The sequence below is a fragment of the Mus caroli genome, chromosome 15, assembly GCF_900094665.2.
Source record: "Mus caroli chromosome 15, CAROLI_EIJ_v1.1, whole genome shotgun sequence".
Classification (NCBI taxonomy): Eukaryota; Metazoa; Chordata; class Mammalia; order Rodentia; family Muridae; genus Mus; species Mus caroli.
In genome coordinates, this window is record NC_034584.1 from 71,782,757 (window position 1) to 71,802,647 (window position 19,891).

The following is a 19,891-nucleotide window of genomic DNA, read 5'->3' on the forward strand; positions in this document are numbered from 1 at the left end:
ACTTGTATGAAACCAAACACTATGTACTTGTAGGACACATGGACAGTTTAAAGGGACACCATGCACATGCCCACCTCCAATTCTGAGATGAAACAGAGCCCCAGAAGCTACCAAGGCCTGCATGTCCCCATGGCAACACAGCACCTGGAGTTTGTGGTTCCTTCCTTCTTCCCTTCACTGCTGTCAAAAGTCCTATAGCTTCTAAAATGGCTGTGCCCAACATATGCCCTATCAAAGCTTCATGCTTATCACCCCTCACACAGGCAACCGTCCAGCCATGCAGCAGTGAGTCTGCAGCTCTGACTCCCAGAGAACCTGATAGCGTCCCTGAAGCCTGACAGCCTTGCCTTAAGGCAATGGCCTAGCCCTAGGCTGAGCCTGGCTCACCTATGAGTGGCACAGGGCTCAGCGCTCTGCACACTCACGGCCAGAGCTTCTCACCTTCCAGGTCGGTGATCATTGCCTCGTGCTTGTTCTTGAGCTTGGCCAGGCTCTTGGACTTCTCCTCCTCTTCCATGAGGTTGGTAGTGAATTCAGCTACTCTGTCTTCCAGCAGTTTCTTCTCCTGGAGGTGGAGGAAGGATGTCAGAGTTCGTTGCTGGCTGAGTACATACTTTAGCTCTTCCAAAGGAAGACTCGACCAGAAATGTATGGATCAAGGGTAAGGCAGGGCCTTAAAGACTTGGCCAAGTTCATAGACACTACAAATGTGGGCATCCAAGACCTCCTGGGGTCAAGTAGGAAAGACTTCTAGGTGTCAACTAGTTTAGGGAAAGGACAAGCACAGCAGCACCACCACCCCTGCCCCAGTCCCCGGCCCTACTAAGAGGCCACCATCTGGAGTTTCCTCAATCCTAAAAGCTGGTAAAGACCTTTACCAAGGAAAACAGCAAGCTCCTGCTGCAGCCTCCTCATTCATGAGAAAAGCCCTCTGCACATGGTGCTGGTGCCCAGGGGCCTGTGTGCCCGGGAGAAGGAGTGTGCTTGCTGGACAGAGCCATGGCACCGCGGGCGATCGGGCAGGTAGGCAGGTCTTGCCCCCTGCTCTGCCCTACCCTCTCCATGACTGCATGTACAGCAGGCCCCACCTTGGCCAGTTTGCAGTTCTGGTCCTCCATGATGATCTGGTCCTCCTCCAGTTTCTTCAGCTTGGCCTCGGTGGTCACCTTCTCAAGCTGCAGCTTCTGCCGGGCGCTCTCCTCCTCCTCCAGCTGCTCCTCAAGTTCCTAAAGGGAGAGGAGACGTGAGAAGGGCGGAGGACGAACGGACACACACACAAGTCTGATCCTTCTTCAGGAAACCGGTATGTGAACTGGGGTACATGACTGTCATAGTCTCAACAGTGTTCCCAGAGTACCACAAAGAGGCCTGTGCCGAGGCTGTTGGAGGAAGGACCAGAGAGAGAAACTCAGTGGCCTCAATGTTCAATGGGTAGCGCTCATCGAGATGTGTGCCGTGGACACTGAGTGATTGTCGCAAACAGCAAGCCTCCACAGAGATGCCCAGGTGGACAAAGAAGGCTGTTGTGATAACTAAATCTGTGTGCCTATCTTGTGCCCCTGGCTGCCCACACTGTGCCCGCCCTGCCCGGCAGGTGCAGGGGGTACCTGGATATTCTGCTGCATCTTCTTCTTCTCGGCCTGCAGGTACTGGCAGCGCTCCTCCTCCTCCTCCACCCTGGCCTCCAAGTCATGGCAGATCTCCTCCAGCTCCTGCTTCTTCGCTGTCAGACGGGCCCGCAGCTCCTCAGCCTCGGCACACAGCTCTGTCTCCGCCTGCAGCTGCTCCTGAAGCTGCAGCTTCTCTGCCATGAGCTGCAAAGAACACGTGCTAAGGCTAAGTTCCCTGCGGCCTCCTTGTAGTCCAGATAAGAAATGTTTCCCGAGGTCCGCACGAAAGGCTTGTTTGCCAATGGCTGGCACTGTTAGCTGCTGAGAGCTGTAGAGCAGAGGCCACTGGCACACATCATTGCACGGAATATTGAAGTCCTGACCCCCTCTTTCCCTCTGCTTCCTTAGCACAAAGAAGTGAGTAGCTCTGCTCCACCGCTCTCTCTGTCGTAGCACTCGGCCTCAGCAGGGGCCTGACCACAGGCTGAGTCTCTTCATCCCTTTTAAGTGACTTATCTTAGGCACACTGTCACAGCAACAGAGCTGGTGTGTACCCCTCAAGCAGCTCCAGGTTGGTGCTTATGGCTCAGGCTCCCACCTGACAACTGCTCTCCAACTGGACTTGACTGCAAAGGTTTTCTAAGCTGTAAGCCAGCCAGCCTATTGATGACCAACAGGGGGCAGCAGTGAGCGCAGCTGGGATTGATGGGTGGAGACTGACACCTACCTGAGACTGCATAGTCTCCATCTCAGTCAACCTGTTCTCTGCAGCCAGATGTTTCTCTCGAACCTTTGTCAGTTCCGCCTCCTTGGCTAACAGCTCGTCTTCATGCCTTATTGAGTTCAGCAGGGGCTTGACCTGAGAGAGGAGACAGAGGCAGAGTTGGCCCACCCCTAGAAGCTCCCTCACCTCTGGAATGCAGCTCTAGAGATGACCTGCTACCTGGGGAGGGGGTACAAGCAGGTACAGCCTTCCTAGAAGTCAGTCTGGTACAACATGCAACAGGCCTCTGATTCACTTAATTATGCTGCAAGGAAACCACGCTTACACGTGCACAAAGATGTCTGTGACAGCGCTGTTTACAGGCCCAAGACTTAGAGGTGAGCCATCGATCCCCTAGGGAACAGTTCCTAAAAACTGACGCTGGTAGGAATTCTAAATACAAAGTGCAAAATACAAGCTAGGTACACAAGTCGAAGCTTGGCTACGTAAGAGTGCATACAGTTTACATAGCTGAGACTCACTACGAGTGAGAAATGCAGAGAGATCATGGCGTTGGTTCAGAGTGAAGGGCCCGTGATTGAAGTTTTAGGGTCTTTCTAATGCTTTTTGGGTATTTAACATATGTTATACACTATAAACTAAAATTGACAGAACAAGTTGCAAAGGAATTTTTTTGAGACAGGATCTCTATGTAGACCTAGCTGTCCTTATTCACTATGTAGACACAGAGATCTGCCTGCCTGCCTGCCTCTGCCTCCTGAGGGCTGAGATTAAGGCATGTGCCACCACGCCCAGCTTGCAAAGGGTACTTTTAAAGACTGGGGGTACAGAGTAGATGTTCTGAGCAGCTGGCTGCCATGGGGTACCACAGGAGGCTAATGTCTCTCACGCAGGGCCAATATGTAGTAGGTAAGGAAAGCCCCTACCTACGTACGAGAGATACTCTCTAGTTTGGCCCAACCCAGACACTGCCATCCACAGCAAACAAATGGTGTTGCTGGCAGACACTTGGTCCAGGTTAGGGTCACACTGCTGAGCCCTATGGAGTTACAGGAAAGGCTTGTGGTGTGGGCAGCAAGCCCAACTCGAGCGAGAGGAGGTGGAGCTGCCTGTGGCGGGCGAACCCACCTTGGTGAAGAGCCTCCACCACTGCCAGTTGCGCAGCCTGAGGTACGCAGCACAGTTCCTCTGTAGGACCTTCATGGCGGTCAGCTGCTGCTGCCTCTTGGCAAAGGCCCTGGAGAGGAAGGCACAGTCAGCAACTCAGGGATGAGGAAAGCACACACCAACAACCCTGGCTCACAAGTCACTCAACACACATGAATGACAGGGCTCAGGTCACCCAGAAACTGCCCTGCACTGAGGTACTCTCAGGCACAAAGGACCTACAAGAACCAGTGATCTACAAAAACTTAGTGCAAGATCTAACTGTGGTCTTGGTCATGATTTCCGTCTGTGCCCAGGGGTCGTGGGCTCTCCAGCCCTGCCTCCTCCCTGCCTGGGTTGCTGGTGGACAGCATCCGAAGCTGATACGCTGGGAAGTGGGTGGTAAGGTGTGGGGAGAGGGGTTCCCTTTCTCCCGACACCACAGCTCATGCTCACTTCCAGGGCTCAGAGCTCACACTGGGACTGTCCAGGAGCACGTCTGCCTGCTGCAGCAGGGGAAGCTGAACATGCTGATCTTACACTGTGAGCTCAGGGTATCCATGAAGGATGACAGGCAGGGGCAGGCCTGGGTGTCATCCCCACATGCTGACAAGTGAGGATAAAATAAGCAGACACTTGGGACAGTCAAAACTCAGTTGACTGACTCCCACTAGACTCCTTCATAAATAGCCATTTCTGCCCATTGAGAAATTCAGGAGGCAGAGGGACCACAAGAGCCTGGGCCAGTCAGGTTCCACGAAGCCCCAGAGGCCTTCAACCACAGCTGACTATACTGCCCTCAGCAGCAGGAACACAGGTGAGGTGTGTGGGGTAAGGGTCCCTGCAACGTACTTCCTGGCCAGGTAGCCCCTGCAGCAGGCCTGGAAGCCAATGATGACATCGGTGATCTTCAGGTCCCGCTCTTCCTCCAGGTGGGCTAGCACTCCTGCCCGGAAAAACACTTTGCTCTGGCCGATGCGGTACAGGTTGCTGTCAAGCTCCAAGGCTTTGATCTAGAGGGAGGAAAGCAGACCACTGACTGCACCACTCTGCACACCAGGAGAAATGGCCAGGACTTGCCTCAGCCCAGCCATCCCAGGGGGTCTCAAAGAGTGGCTGCACCTCCTGAGGGAGCCTTCTGCCCCTGGACCAGAGGGCTTGGGTCTCAGGGACACTGAGAGTAGGCGTAACACAGAGCAAGGTGACAAAGCAGACTGTCAAAGAAATACGGGACTCTTCAGAGACCCTGTCCACTTCCTGCCTCTGCACCTGGAGTCATACTCCATAAATGCTCCACCAGGACTTCCTCCACTGGGAAGCAGCTCAAGTTCACTGGCATCAAAATTAAAGTAAGGGCCTGCATGGGCCTCAGGACCCAACACCTCCTGGAGACCCTGGCTTATCCCTCTCTTGAGGCCACTTCCGTCAACTATGTGGCAGTGATGCTTTAGTTTTAAAAAGAAGAGCAGACACAAAGCAAATTAACAGGGCCTATTTCCCAGTAGGGCCATGGGCACCTCCGAAGAGAATGTCAGAAACACTCAACACAGGGCCCAAGCACCCAGTGAGCCCCAAGCAAGTTTTAGTCATCATGACAAATGTGGTTAACTCCAGCCAGAGCAGCTGCACTCCTTGGAAAGCCCACACAGGGTGTTCTCCGTTGTCAACTGACTGGATTTAGAAACCATCCAGGAGACATGTCTCGAGTGCCTGTGCTAAGAAGGTTCCAGAGATTGCCTGAGGAGGGATAGGTGCCACCATCCTATAGACTGGGGTCCTGAACTGAATAAAATGGGCAAAAGGAGAAAGCAGCTGAGTGCCGCTCATTTCTCCTGCCCGGTGAAGACGCCATGGGATCAGCTGCCTCCCTGTCTTCCAACCACACCCTCTTCTCCATCATGATAGACTCTACCCTCAAAATTTGAGTCAAAATGATCCCTCTCTTCCCTGAAGTTGCCTTTTGTCAAGTACATGGTCCTAGCAATGAGAAAGTAACTAACACAGACAGATATGTGCGCCAGCCTGTCTGTCTGGGAGGGATTTAGAATAAGGGCCCACAGGCACTGTCAATGAATATTCTACATGGGTTCTGGAAGACACTTGTTCCTAAATTGCTGTCTGTCAAGAAGTTCTGGTGGAAAGTCAGAAAAGTAGGGATGGGTATGGGCCTGTCCCCTGCCTGTCCCTAGCTCTCTTACAATGTGACAAGACCTAGGAATAGCCATACCCATCTTTCCTGAAGAGTCAGGGAGAGAATTCTGATCCCTGTGAAAGGCACATAGGCCACCCCACAAGAAAGTGGCTAAGTCTGTGGAGAGGAGGTAATCCAGACTGCAGGGGAAATTTCCCCCAACCCTGGCTGACGAGCATCTGGACAGCAGACAGCATCCCCCTGCCCCACGACCTTCCCCATCTCCATCTCCCAACCATTGAACGTAAGTATTGAGTCTTTTTTCTTCCAACTCTTCATATCAGCAGCCCTGCCTTCATGACTCTTGAGACAGCAAGCAGTGGCTACTCAAAGAGGCCAGGCCGGGAATAAAAAGATGCATAAGAAACACAGGAAAGGGCCCAGGGTGGGACTGAGTCCCCGAGTGTGGCTACAGTGCACTGGGACCATTGCTGATTAGACCAAAACCCAGACTGTGCACTGCTCATCAAGCCAGGGCGAAGGGTATAGGCAAGGAAAGTACAAATGTTGGGTCGGCCCCTGGACCACTCAGCCCTGGCTGTGAGCTAGCTGCCTATAGACGCACTGAGTACACGGCCAAAGGAAAAAGGTCAAGAAAGCATTGGGATTGCTCCCCAATAGACCAGAGCAGCTCCTGTCAGAGTCCATCTCCTTTGTCCCAGTCCTTGGGGTTTGTCCTGGTTCCAACATATCCCTGACTACCCGATATCTTTGAGGGCAGCCTCTCAGGGCGCTAAGGAAAACCAGAACCTAAGCACAAGCAGAGACCACACAGCACAGGCATCTGCAGGTCCAAATGACCACTGGCCACGCGAAGGTGCCCACCCCAGGGAGCTGCAGCAGGACTCACCATGAGCACACACGCTTGCTTGCCATCCATGAAGCCCTTCGGGATGGAATTGGGGGTGAGGATCTCATACCTGGGGGAGGAGAGACACTGGTCACTCTATCCACACTTCACTTCTGCATGGACTACACCTTAATCAGAACCCAAGGCCACCCTTGAGCAGGGTTGCAGTACTGCTCACTGGGTCTCCCAAAGACAGACTCCTACCCCAGTCACACCCTGCTCCTTTCTTGGCTAAACGGCTACAGGGGAGTGAGCTTGGAGAGGACCTGGCACACTTCAGACACAGGAGTAAGCTGCAGGCTGTGCCTGTTTGTTCCCTGCTAAGCACAGAGTCCTCATCTGGAACCCAGGGACAGGCATGCTCATAGGTTCCCTGGACACCACATTTCAGCCATGAATAGACAGCAGCACCATGGCAGCATCAGCATTCAGCACTCAACAGCAACTAGACAGACGATTAAGCCCAAGGCACGAGCCCCTGCACAGACAGCGGGAAGCTGCGGCACCTGCCAACCCTGCTCCCTAAGTTCCCTCAGCAACCATGTATCTGGCGGCTCCCTTTGCACCCGCCCGTCATCAGCCCCCGAAATGAAACCCCGCACAATGACAATCTTGTCCTTCCAGTGACAAGATGGGGCAACTCTCCTCATGCCAGTGGTTGTGTTGGATCGATCCTCAGGCAGTTGAATTTAAGGTCCCGTTTGGTGGCCCTGTCTGGAAGGCTTAGGAAGTGTGTCACTGGACATGGGTTTTGAGAACTTAAAGACTTGGTGCCATTTTGAGTTTGTTCTGCTTTCTGTTACAGTTAGAGATGTGAGCTCTCAGCTTCCAACTCCAGTACAGGCCTGCCATCACACTTCCCACCATGACAGTGATTCTTACTCTGAAACTATAAGCCCCAAATAAACCTCTCCTTCTTTAAGTTGCCTTGATAAAGTCAGTGAGACAGTAGTGGTACCAGAACTAAGAACCATCCCCTACAGGGCAGAGGAAGGGTGCAGAGACCCTGCTTGTCATACATGTGAACACAGCCCTGGCTGAAGGTCCCTTCAGGAAACAGGCCACCCGAAGCTTACTCCACATGTAGCTTGGGCTAAAGGCCTAGGCCAGCTCACCTCTGCCGGAACTCCTGGAAGACCACTCTGTTGGGAAAGCCCTGGCGGCAGATTCGGATGCCCTCAAGGACGCCATTGCAGCGCAGCTGGTCCAGCACCAAGTGTGGGTCCAGTTTGCCGGCCTGGAGAGGAAAGCACATGGAGACAGTCTCACTGTGGTACCCAGGAGCTAAGGAGCCCTGCTGCCAGGGGTGCAGCCAAGCATCCGCACCTTCTTCTCATGGTTTGGAATGATGCAGCGCACGAAGTTGGGGTTGGTATTCCTCAGCGTGGCCATGAGCTTGGCCAGCTGCTCCTTGTACAGCTGTCCGACGGTACGGAACATGCCCTTCCGGGTCTTGAAGGCACCGGGTAGTGCTGTCTCAGACATTCCAGCCACTTGGTCCAAGCCAATGATCCGATCCACTGTGAAGAACATATAGCTTGTGAGTGCCACTGCCACACTGAAGGGTCAGGGGCACAAGAGAGACACACATCAAGACAAAGAGGAGAGTCTATATGGAGCTCCTGCCCTTCTGCCCTGAGCTGAGACGTACAAGGGTCCCTGGATAAAACAGATCTGACCTAGGGAGGAGGCAAGGGGGACGACAGCAAAGCACAGAAGCACATCTCTAGTGCATTGTCAAGGCAGATGTGCTCATGTCCCCACCCTAGCCAGCCTGGAAAGCCCCTCCAGGGCTAATGCCACAAGGTGAACCAAAGAAGTTGGAAATGTGTTTGGAACTGGGAGGTTTCCCTGAGCTCGGCTCTGCCTTAAAACCTGGCTTAGCACATATAGATTCCTGTGGTTCTAGGTTTAAAAAAAAAAAAAATAGTATCTGAGTTCCCAGTGACCTTTTCTTAAAAGCACTGGCCTAGGAGCCAAGCAATGGGATGTCCAGATAGGCTCTGCCATCATAGACGGGATCAGAGGACTCATTATGTAGGTCCTCCCCCAGCAGAAACCTCTAAAGCAGGTACTGGGGCAGTCCATGGGAGCGCTAGAAACAATTCTGAAAACCCAAGCTGCCCAAAGTATTCCTAAGGGTCTTCCTGGAACATTTCACAGTATTACATGGTACGTGGCTGCTGCCCATCGGTCTTTATCTTCTAGACCAAGCCTACAAGGCATGGCTCTTATCTGTATAGTCCACACCCTGCAGCAGTGAAGTGAACAGTTTCTCCAAGGTAACAACAAAAGCAAGTCAACCCAATCCAAGCACCAGCCGCTGGTATCAGCTTAGAGCAAGGGCTGGTATTAAGTCTGAAGGCAGCTCTGACTTCAGTACCCTGCCATGGGGCCAGTTACATAGAGTGGCCTCCTAAGCCTGGGGGTGAGTGGCTGGAGGAAGCACTTGGGTCCATGGCGACTGGTCCCTGTATGTCTCCTGCTGCTGACCTACACGGCTAGTGCTCTCTGGAGATTAACTGTTGAAGGACCACACGCTGCCCTTCAGCTAGATACAAAGCAGCACACACTGCACCTGAACCTCGGGCAAGACACACAGCTGTGCAAGCAGAAGACGCAGCCTCTAGGGGGAGCTCTAAGGAAGCTTTCTAGTGGAGGCCTCTGCCAGACATACTGAGGACAAGAACCCCGGGTAGTACAGGGAACAGGCACAGAGGCAGGAGTCATGGGTGAGGAAAGTAAGACAGACACGTGCAAGACTTGCACAGCCCTGGGTACGCCACGCCACACACGAGACCCCAGTACAGGCAGGCAGGCAGCCAGTCACCTGATTCTAGGTGGAGAATGGGAAAGCGGCGATAGAAATAGGCTCTCTGAGTGCTCTGCATCTCTGCAACAGAGAGGTTAAAGCAAGACCCAGGCGGAGGAGAGGGGAAAATGAGAGGCAGAAAAAGAACAGCTTCAAGGCAACCAGCCTCCTGAGGAGGAGAGGCAGAAGTGCAGGGACGCTTGGGGGCTGCAGGCCCGCATGGTTATGGCTGGGGCTACCTGCGGAAGGGGCCTGGCCACCTGGCCAGAGAGCCAGCAAAGCCTGGGGAGCCTCTGGCCGGGAGGAGATGCCTAGGGTGCCACTTGGGGCAAACTGTCCCTTTCAATTCAGACAGATCTTCCTTGTGAGCGTCACAAAGGACAAAAGACACCTGACCAATGTCATGGTCCTTTGTATGGTGGCTGGGTCCTGTGTAGACTGGGAGGAGGACAGGCCCAGTGTGAGGCAGGGCTGGAGGGCAAAGGGCAGGCGTACCATCCTTCCACAGCTCAGAGACAAACTTGTCTGAGGACTGGTGAAGCAGTGTGGCGATGTTGTCATTCAAGGGGTCCATGTTCTTCATCAGCCACTCGTCGGCTTTATAGTCCACCTGCAAGAGGCAGAGACCGGCCATGAGTTGCTCTGGGGACACAGACTCTCAAAACTGCTAAAGGGACATGGAGAGCCCTGGTATGAACAACCTCTGACCTGGTACAGCCATCCCCGAGAAGCAAGTGACAAGGGACAGAGGCAACAAGACACTCTCAGAGGGGCTGCAAATGGAAGCCGGCCATTAACAACAACACAAGCTGACATGGTACGGCTGAGGGAATGATGTCACAGCTAGCCACAGAATGCTGTTGTCTTTAAAGTAGTAAGAACACAAGCAAAAGTCCTTTTGATGTCCACCACAGACTACACTCCTGTTAACTAACATTATTTCTGCTTTCTCTTGTCTTTTCGGAAACACCCACGTTTCCTGTAACTGCATGCATTGCTCTAACCTTTCCAAGTACATTCTCAACAACACAAGTCCTACTTCCATTGTAGAGGATCCCAGAGCCATACAGGCAGAGCAGCGGGCACCTTGGCCTCCCTCCCTCTAGTCCACAGGGCAGCGGCTGCCTCTGAGGAACAGGATGGAGCTTCCTTTGTCCTAAGATCAGCACACACATGCTATAAGATGCTGAGCACTCCGCCCCCCACCTCCCACGCCCTAGGAAACAGACGCGGCACAGCTATTTTCATTGGTCAGACCCTGGGTGGCAGGCAGTGCCCCACCTTCCATGGGATGCACCATGCAATAGCAGCGTCCTGTGAGCTTCTGTGCTGGTGACTGGGCACTGCTGGGAGGCGGGAGAGACCGAAGGCCAGGAAGCCTTCCGAGGGCAGCTGTGTAAACAGTGCTTTGGTTTTACTGTATTTTTCTGGGGCATTTTAAGAGAGTTGCTTCAGTAGCCTAAGGAAGCACACGGACCTCACAGAAGAGGCCAAACAACACAGGCCAGGGGAGCATGGAAAAGGCTCCAGGTCACCACTGAAGAGGTGCCAACAGTCCAAATGGTGCGCCCCAGCTAGTACTGAAGACTGCGGAGAGCAGAGACTGCCAAGCAGAGAGCAGCTCCCATCTTAGCATAGGCTAAGTTAGGCTGAGGCTCCAGAAGCACACACACACGGATGAATGCTAGCCAAGGGCTGAGCGCAGCTCTACCACACACCAGCTGTGTAGCCCCACGACAATAGCTGCTATCTAGAGCAGGGACAGCTCCCTTCCCCCTGTGATAGAACACGACTGGCAATGTCTGGAGACAGTGTGGGAGGGTGCGACAGTCGGAATTCTGTGGGAGAAACCTGGGGTGCTCTCAACACTGCAGAAGCACAGGCACAATAAAGAGAATCGGCTGCTAAAAGCCAAGACGCCTCACCCTGGAGAACTGGCGTACAGGAGCTCACTTCGTCTCTGCTCCCAGGTCGGGAGACAGAAGCTCAAAGTCACTCAGTTCCTAAGTATCAGGGTCTCGTTTCAGCTCCAGATTCCAGCCCCTCCACCCCTAAAACACATGACACCACAGCCCTGACACCCAACCATATTCTTCAAGCTTCTAACACCAGAGCTAGGCCTGGGGAAGGGGCTCTGAAAGCCGGGTGCAGCCTTGCTACTCTACCACACATTATCACCTCTGCCTGGGCCACACCTCCACCCTTCTCTGGCCACCTCACCTTGCCGGCATAGTGGATAATGCAGAAATCAGCCTTGTCCTTCAGTTGCTTGGGCTTCTGGAACTTGGGGTGGGTGCCCTGCTCCTGCACCACCTTCTCCACGAAGCTCTTGTCAGTGGCCTTAGGAAACCAGCACTCCTCATCTAGCAGGGCCAGGATGCCCGGGGGACCCGCCTGGAGGAAGGGCAGCAAGGGCACAGGGTGAGCAGGGTACGGAGCTACGCCCGCCCACTGGAGGATCCAGGTACGAGAATCCTCAGAATTCTCACACAGAGGATGGGCATTCTCCAAAAGGGAAAAACTGTCACTGAGATCAGGACCTGCATTAAGAATTCTGTTTTAAGACGCCTCTGGAGTCTGGGCTTCCACTGAGAGACGATGCACTGTAGCGGGTCTTCAGCAGTGACAGTCACTAGTGAAGCCAGTGAGACTGACAAATGCACAGCTCCACGGCCACACCCCGAAGTGTCTAGTGCCAGGTTGCTCAGAGGCTGCTGTCTCTGAACTAAAGGCCCCCCTCCCCAAGCCCTGGCCCTCACACTGTGACTACACCACTGCTTAATGTGGAGACAGGAGGCCTAAAAGAGAAGAGGAGAGAGCCCCAGAGACCCTATAGTCTTCTGGACACTGAACTTCTAAGAGATGGTTGCTCAGTCTGACACTTTGGAGCCAGACAAGGTCCTGACAACTACAGATTCAATTAAGGAAAGAACAAAAACAAGACCTTGAAAGGTCAGCATCAAAGTACATGTTCCATGTCCCACTGCCGCTGACAGTGTTTCAAAGTGGTCAGACTTTCTCCTGGGCCTTCGGAGAATCTTTCTATGTGAATCAATGTCTGGGGTACTACAACCAGATCATCCAACTGCACTCAGGAGCTGACTCAGAGATGGAAACAGGTCAGGCTTCGATACAGTGCACAAACCCAAAAGTCCAAACCGAGTGAGTGCCTTAAACTCCATCAGGCAAGAGCTACAAATATGGTCAGATTTAAGGAGGAGGAAGGCTTCTTCTAGTCCCAGCCATCTCAACAGTCAAGGCCATGGAATAAATGCTGTGTGGCTGTGTTGGCTCCAAGCAGATTAAAGCTGGGTTTTATGTGAATGGCTGCACAGTGCTGTGCTATAGCAGTTGGGGTAGGGGAAATCTTACTTCACAAAAGCATGCCGTTTCTTTTAAGACAAACTGGTCAGCACCTGCTGGATCTAAGGAAAATAGAGTGTTCCGGCCCCAGTCATGCCTCCATTCAATTAGGGCGACTCTGACAAGGGCTTGGGCTATGAGCTCTCTAGACAGCAGAAGACCAGACACCCGCAGCCAGCACGGGACTGCAGGTGTGGAGCAGGCACTGCAGAGAGGAGCGAGGCGCCAGCCAGACCAGTGCGGCTCTTACCGGTTTCTCAATGAGGTCGATGCAGGGCTGCAGGTCCAGGCCGAAGTCGATGAAGTTCCACTCGATGCCCTCCCGCTGGTACTCCTCCTGCTCCAGGATGAACATGGTGTGGTTGAACAGCTGCTGCAGCTTCTCGTTGGTGTAGTTGATGCACAGTTGCTCGAAGGAGTTCAGCTGCAGGAGGAAAAAGGCATCAGAGAGGTCCCTCCTTCCAAGCAAGGGCCCAGGACCACAGGGAAGACGAGTGCAGGGAATGTTCGCTGTGACACCTCCAAGCACTGCCTGGAGGCAGCGGGCAGCCAGAGATCTGCCATACTTGTGCCCTACTCCACAGCAGGGAGGCTCTGCCCTCTGTGGACAGCTGTGCTCTCTAGCAGGCTGACAAAGCCCTGCTCAGGATCGTGTTATGAGATTAAACAAAGTGGCTGAGCAAGGAAAGTGTTTCGTTGACTACATTAATCAAGCACCAGGACATGGAAATACATCTGTGCTCCTCATGAACAAGGATTAGCTGCGGGCTTCCTCTCCAAAGACACACAGATGAATGAGAGTGACGGCAACAGATCTCTGGGACTCTGCTGCTACCACGGTGGCAGCGCGCTATACTCAAGCCACAAGGGAAAAAGTTACAACACTTCAGTGAGCTCCTGGGTTCTCTGAGGTCCTCCTGTGAGCTGCAGATGTAGGCTCTCACCAGCTCTTCCTACTGCATCTCAAAGCCTTCATGAACAGGAACAATGTGTGACCTCAAAATGCAAACTCTGGCTGGGAGAACTAGCACTCAGGCAGTGTCTGCCCATGAAATCTCCAGGAGCTTGACCTCCAAGGCCAGCCCCTCTAAACCTGTCGGCTGGCCGTGGGCATGCACCTGTGGTATTTAACGCACACCAACAGTGTTCCGATGCAAACAAGATTGCCAGTGTGAGCAGCTACGGGACCCTGACCAAAAGAGACTCGGGACTCAAGGAGATGCCAACCAAGAAGCCAAGGCGGAAGCCCGGGAGTGTGAAGGCCACAGCTTACATCAAAGATCTCGAAGCCAGCGATGTCCAGGATTCCGATAAATGAGGCACCCTGCCTCTTGGTCTTGTCCAGAGCTTTGTTGATACGAAGCACCAGCCAGCGGAACATCCGTTCATAAGTAGCCTTGGCCAAGGCCTCAATGGCAAAGTCAGCCTAGGAACGACATCCGGGGACATGAAGGTTAGATACAAAGTCTGAAAACCGTGTGCCTCTGCCCCAGTGACTTCACTGTGAAGCTTTCCCCAGAAACAGCCTAGGCATGGAAGATGGGGAAGGTATTCTAGATCCTCACTGATGTTCTGTACGATGACAACAGCTGGAATGCCCCATGCCCCACAGCACAGTGGACCCAGATATTTGCAAAGACCTTTGTTAAAACAACAGTTGCATAAAGTATTTATAAAAGTGGTAACGTCCCAAGGCTTGCTTCAAAATGACACAGATGAGAAGGAGGGGAAAGACTGACCAAGACTGGAGATCTACTCAGGTTCCTCGGGACAGGCACAAAAGGGCGCCATTCTATTGCTTTTCATGTTTCTAAAGCCCCATAATAAAAAGCCAGATTGAAACTAAGTTAAAGGGGAAAAGAGTCTGCAGGAAGTAATAATCCTCATGGGTAAGACAATAAACACTGCTGCTTGTTCTGACTTTGTTGTATTTTCTGAAGTGTTTTTAGCATTTTTTACTTGGGGTTGGGGGGGCATCAAACTTTCTTGTTAATTGTTATGGACATGAACAGTTGGCAGCAATTAGGAACACTGGCTTTTGAAAACAACATTCTTGTCTTTTCTGCCATGGCCCTTATCAGAAGCAGCCACAGGCTCCCAGCTATCCAGTGGGATCCTTTAGGAAGAGCCTTCATCACGCCATCTTCCAAGAACTGGCGCCCCATAAAACCCCATGACCAGAGCCATGGACAAAGCCAAAGGAGGAGGAAGTCTGGCCTTCGAGGGCAGCAGGCCCAGGAATGACAAGAGCACTTGCTTGGCAGATGGTAAAAACCCTGCTTGTCTCTCAGCACTTTGTAGCAAGGCAGCAGGTGGTAGAGAAACAGCTACTTGGCTTGAGTTCCAAAGATGATGGGGCCACTGCTGATACCAGGAACCACGGCACAGAAACAGTGAGGCCTCGTTTTAAGCAAGGCAGAGTGCAGCATCATCTTGAGCACCTAGCAGCCTAAAGGCAGCACTTGCCAAAGGTGGGCCTGGGCGTGTCCCCCAGCCTTGGGTCTTTGGCTGAGCTCTGGATAGGAGCGCTAGTCAACAATTCCCACACAGCAGGCAGCCCAAAACAGTCTCAACACCGCACAGATGCAGGAACATCTTCCCAGGAAACGCCCAGGCCGTGTGACACACACACACACACACACACACACACACACACACAGAGAGAGAGAGAGACACACACACAACAACATACCTGCTCTTTAGTCTGCGCCTTCTGCACATAGTCTCTGCCCACCTTGATGCGCGGGGTGAGGATGCCTCTGGTGAAGTCGGTCACATTGATCCCCAGGAGGTGGGACACCTTTTGAGCAGCTAACAAATTCAAAAAAATCAGGCAAGGGTGAGACATGGTTTAACTAAGCTCACATGTAGCCTGTGCAGAGAAGAAAGATGCGAAGGCAAACTGAAGCTAGCCACTGAAGCTAGCCACAGCGTAGGCCTCCGCACACAGCAGGAGACCAGAGGCTTCAACCAATGTTAATGCAGGTTTCTATCCAAAACCAGGCCTTCAAGAGGACAGGCCCACCCGAGGCCCAGCAGTATGTAGTCCCACGGAAGTATCCAGTACAAAGCCACGTACAACCCACGCTGAATGTTTTTAAGAAACTGCAAGTGAAGACAATGCTGTAAGACTCAGACAAACAGGAAACAGTAGTGGCTGAGAGAAGGGAGTTACATGGTGTCACATCCTGACCACTGCAAGGATGAAGCTCAGGTTACTTTGTCCCTCGAGCAGAAATGGCTTTTAGCACCAGAACAAGTGGTTTGACTTCAGAAACAAGTGAGCAAAACTCAGGCCAGGAAAGAAGACCCCTCGGTCCCCTTAGCTCACTGGTGCAGATGCTTACTGTGTGTAATCTACATTTGTTCTAAGGATACAGATGGAGGGGGGCACAGTAGTGCACAGCTATAATCCTAGCTACTAGGACAGGTGACTGCAGAATACCTCAAGCTCACAGCCAGCCTGAGCAACATGGCTAAAATCCAACTCAAGAAAAGCCCAGAAACCTAAAAACAAAACTGGCGGGCCACACACCCACAAACACAGACAGAGTAAGGAAGAAAGGGGGGGTTTGGCATTTCGGCTGATTTTCTCCTGAGCACACCCTCAGTTCAGACGAGAGCATGGTGTTACCTGTGTTGTCTGGCATGGACGCCTGGTCAGTGTTCCGTTCCTTCTTGAAGGCAATGTTGCCAAGCTGAAGGACCCCAGAGATGACCCGCAGCAAGCCTTTGGTGTTTAGGAAAGATGGGCCAGAGTGGACAGAGGTTGGTTATGGGTAGCCAGTCCAAAAGAGATCCTCCGCTAAGTGTGGGTACTGCACTTCCCGGGGGTCAGAATATCAGGCCGTATCTCACAGAGTGGAGGCTACCAGCCTTGGGGGCTCACCACTGCTCCAGATGGTCTGTCTCTCATAGACCTCTGCTTGACAGTGCTAGTCAGACACAGGTCTGATAATATGTTAACCTTTCTTTTTCTTTTCTTTTTTCTTTTTTGAGGAAAGGCTGTTCTGGCTGTCATGGAACGCGATCTGTACACCCGGCTGGCCTCAAACTCAGAGATCCAACCTGTTTCTGCCTCCCAAGGGCTAGGATCAGCGGCCCATGTTCAGTCTTTCTAAGCCTACAGTAAGGACATGCTTGTGGCTCAAAGCCCATTGCCTGCTTTTACAAATACCGTTTTATTAGGACAGTTATACTCCTCCCTCTGTTAAATAGTGTCTGCCACTGAGCAGAGCATCTCTAGCCCGCCAGCCTCTCCCGCTCTCATAGACTCATGACTCTGTTTCCTTTACTTGCCTGTGCTGTCAGCAGGAACAAACACCCTCAGGCCTATTAGTTAAAGACTTCCTTCCATTTCATGGGGACCCCCCAACCCCAAAGCCAACACAGGAAGTTTTCTACAGGCCCCTCATCTGCCTCAAGTTGTCCAGGAGCAAGCCAGCTACTCTCAGCACCTCTGCCACAGGAAGGCCTGGCCTTACCCATCTGCTCATCCTCTGGGATGCCCATAATTCTCATGGCCTCCATTGTCTCCTGGAACATGTCCTTGTCCTGCTGCCCAGGGATGGTGACGTGCCCGTTGGACAGGAAGCGGTATTTGTTGTATGGCTCCAACAGGAGATCAGCTGTGAGAAGAGGAAAGGCATGGTCAGTGAGGTATGAGACTCACAGGCTCCAGGCATGCTGTGATGTGATGCCCAGGACCGCTCTCTGCTGACTCAGCAGATACAGCTAGCAATTACGTAACTCAGAGCATCAAAGCTCTGAGGCTGAAGCGCTGCCTGTGCCCCGCTTCTCTTCTCCTCCCAGCGGGGGCCCCCCGACTCACTCTTCAGGTGTTCTCCGGCCCCAGACAGCAGGTAGTAGAAGATGTGGAAGGTCCGCTCCTCTTTGGCTTGGCGGATAGCACGAGATTTCTCCAGAAGATCTTTGGGTAGGTTAAAGAGTGACACGACATGCTGCGCTGGAGGGAAGGCAACCCCCTGCCTTACTCCCATCTCCATCAAAAAGAACTGAATGTCAGCAGGAAGGAAGAGAGACAGAGACCGGCAAAGCAGGGCAAAGCCAACCACCTTGCCTCCAGCCTTCAGAGAGACTGCTGGACTAAGCGTGCAGCTCACACTGGGTGGGCCACGTCTGCTTAAAGAGGTTCTGCTGAATGACAGTACTGTGGAGACATTCCACAAAGGCCACAGGCTGATACAAGAGAGACACAGAACAGCAGCCACCATGGGGCTACCACGCAAGGGCCCCACTGTCGAGTTCCGAGTTCCGGGAGTTCCCTCCTGATCCAAGGACCTCTCCTCCGAGCCCCAGGTCACATTTCTAGTCAGCTCCTCCATGAGCCAGCTGTTCTTGATCTTGTCCCAATGCCACACAAGTGCTAAGACAGTAAGGCCCAAGAGAGGGGTGCTGAAATCAGGAAGCAACCTGTCTTCTATAAGGGCTGCCACTTCCCACAATGTCCCATCTCTTGATTCCATCAGCCATAAGGATACAAGTCTCAATGTTGGCACCAACAATGTAGCCATTGACATCAAAGTTGATACGAATGAATTTACCCTGAGGAGAGACAAATACAGAGGACATAAATCTCAGAGAGAGGGAACAAGGGGTCCCACCCAGCCCGGTTCCTGTACCCAGAGTCTGAGGAAGACCAGAAGCTCTGTGTTTTAAAAGCTGAGCCAACATAGGTACTAGGCTGATCAATGTGCCCAGCCTGGGGTGGGCTCCTGCCTGTCTTGGGCAGTTCTCCCTCCCATGTGACCTGACCCTGGGAACCCACTGGCCGCTGGTATGACAGGGCACAGACAATGTTCCTTCACTGGCTTGTCCCATCTTCTGTGATCATTCTAAGGCTGTGGTCATTCTAACTAAGAGGGGGAGGGGCAGGGCCATGCTAACAGGAACTTGAACACCAACTGGAGAAATGAACAAAACCTCAAGTCTTTGTTTGGGGTAAAAGCACCAGGTGGGAAGCCATAGTGCCAAGATAGGTGCCCAGCGCCCTGTCTCCCGAGAGCAGGGTGCCACCAGCTGGTACTCACGAATCGAGAGGAGTTGTCATTCTTCACCGTCTTGGCGTTTCCAAAGGCCTCTAGGATAGGGTTGGCCTGTAGCAGCTGCCGCTCCAACTCCCCCTGTGGAGGAACCCAGAGTCTCAGAGAGGCCAGGGAGCAGCGTGGGCTAAGCCTGAGGGAGGGGCCTGGGAGCTGCCACCCTGCCCTCCTCCTTCTGCTGTGCCTTTGCACACAGGCTGATCAGAAACTAACCTTCGAGGAAGTCAGGAGGCTATCGGCTCTGGGAAAGAGTGTCGAGAGTGGGAAGATTAAAACAACCTGTCTCTGAGACAGTCCTATGCCCCGCTGGCCTTCTGTCCCTTTGTGTATCTAACCCCCACAATTTTCCTTTGCATACAAGGACAGTCATCAGGTCCACAAAAGATACAAGTTATCCCATCCAGACAGAGTCAGTGGAACTGTCCCTACGGGCTCCTGCCTCCAAACCTTCCCTGACATCTAAATGAGGGATCGGTGAAGCCCCAGATATTTATCAATAATTTTCACAAATCCTATCTGTACAATTCTGTTGTTTGTTGGGCGCCAGAAGAAACCCTTGTACGTTTTGTTCCTGGACCCATGGTGCTTACATAGACAGACAGCTGCCCTGTTTCACAGACTCAGGAACTGAGGTTGGGGAAGGAGGGACAATCTGTTCAAGATCACTGAGCCATGAATCAGCAAACTCAAGTCTTCTCCCTAACCACTGCCAATCACTTTGATACCCCTGCCCTGGCCACTGGCCACCATATCAATTCTGCAAGCATCGATCAACAATGGTCAAAACTGGCTGAGGACCTAGGACCCTTTCTTTGTGACAGTAAGAACTCTGGAGGGGAAAGTGCTTGGCTCCCACCAAGCGGGGTTGACATTTATCAGCAGGGCTGGAGAGTGGCCAGGGCTTTATGGAAACAGCAGCCACCTGAGAGCAATGAAAGGCAACCTGGAAGCAGTGGCAACAGCTCTCCCAAGAGTCAGCAACACCACACCTGCCTTCCAGCCCGCCTGCCGCAGACAGACCACCTGCCTTCCAGCCCGCCTGCCGCAGACAGACCACCTGCCTTCCAGCCCACCTGCCGCAGACAGACCACCTGCCTTCCAGCCCACCTGCCGCAGACAGACCACCTGCCTTC

At 52.9% G+C, this 19,891-nt stretch overlaps 1 protein-coding gene across 1 annotated transcript in view; it reads right to left on the reverse strand.

Annotated features, from left to right (window-relative positions):
* Myh9 (myosin heavy chain 9) overlaps nt 1–19,891 on the reverse strand; it is an 80,290-nt gene that overhangs the window by 12,662 nt on the left and 47,737 nt on the right. The window contains exons 6-24 of the mRNA XM_021182804.2: nt 18,747–18,839; nt 18,198–18,261; nt 17,528–17,626; nt 17,181–17,324; nt 16,331–16,426; nt 15,389–15,507; nt 13,970–14,122; nt 12,947–13,120; nt 11,554–11,727; nt 9,829–9,943; nt 7,848–8,041; nt 7,637–7,758; nt 6,522–6,591; nt 4,333–4,493; nt 3,463–3,571; nt 2,338–2,469; nt 1,608–1,814; nt 1,089–1,226; nt 442–565 (exon numbers count right to left, since the gene is read on the reverse strand). Coding sequence (XP_021038463.1) covers nt 442–565; nt 1,089–1,226; nt 1,608–1,814; nt 2,338–2,469; nt 3,463–3,571; nt 4,333–4,493; nt 6,522–6,591; nt 7,637–7,758; nt 7,848–8,041; nt 9,829–9,943; nt 11,554–11,727; nt 12,947–13,120; nt 13,970–14,122; nt 15,389–15,507; nt 16,331–16,426; nt 17,181–17,324; nt 17,528–17,626; nt 18,198–18,261; nt 18,747–18,839 — 2,488 coding nt within the window. The remainder of the gene's footprint in view (nt 1–441; nt 566–1,088; nt 1,227–1,607; nt 1,815–2,337; nt 2,470–3,462; nt 3,572–4,332; nt 4,494–6,521; nt 6,592–7,636; nt 7,759–7,847; nt 8,042–9,828; nt 9,944–11,553; nt 11,728–12,946; nt 13,121–13,969; nt 14,123–15,388; nt 15,508–16,330; nt 16,427–17,180; nt 17,325–17,527; nt 17,627–18,197; nt 18,262–18,746; nt 18,840–19,891) is intronic.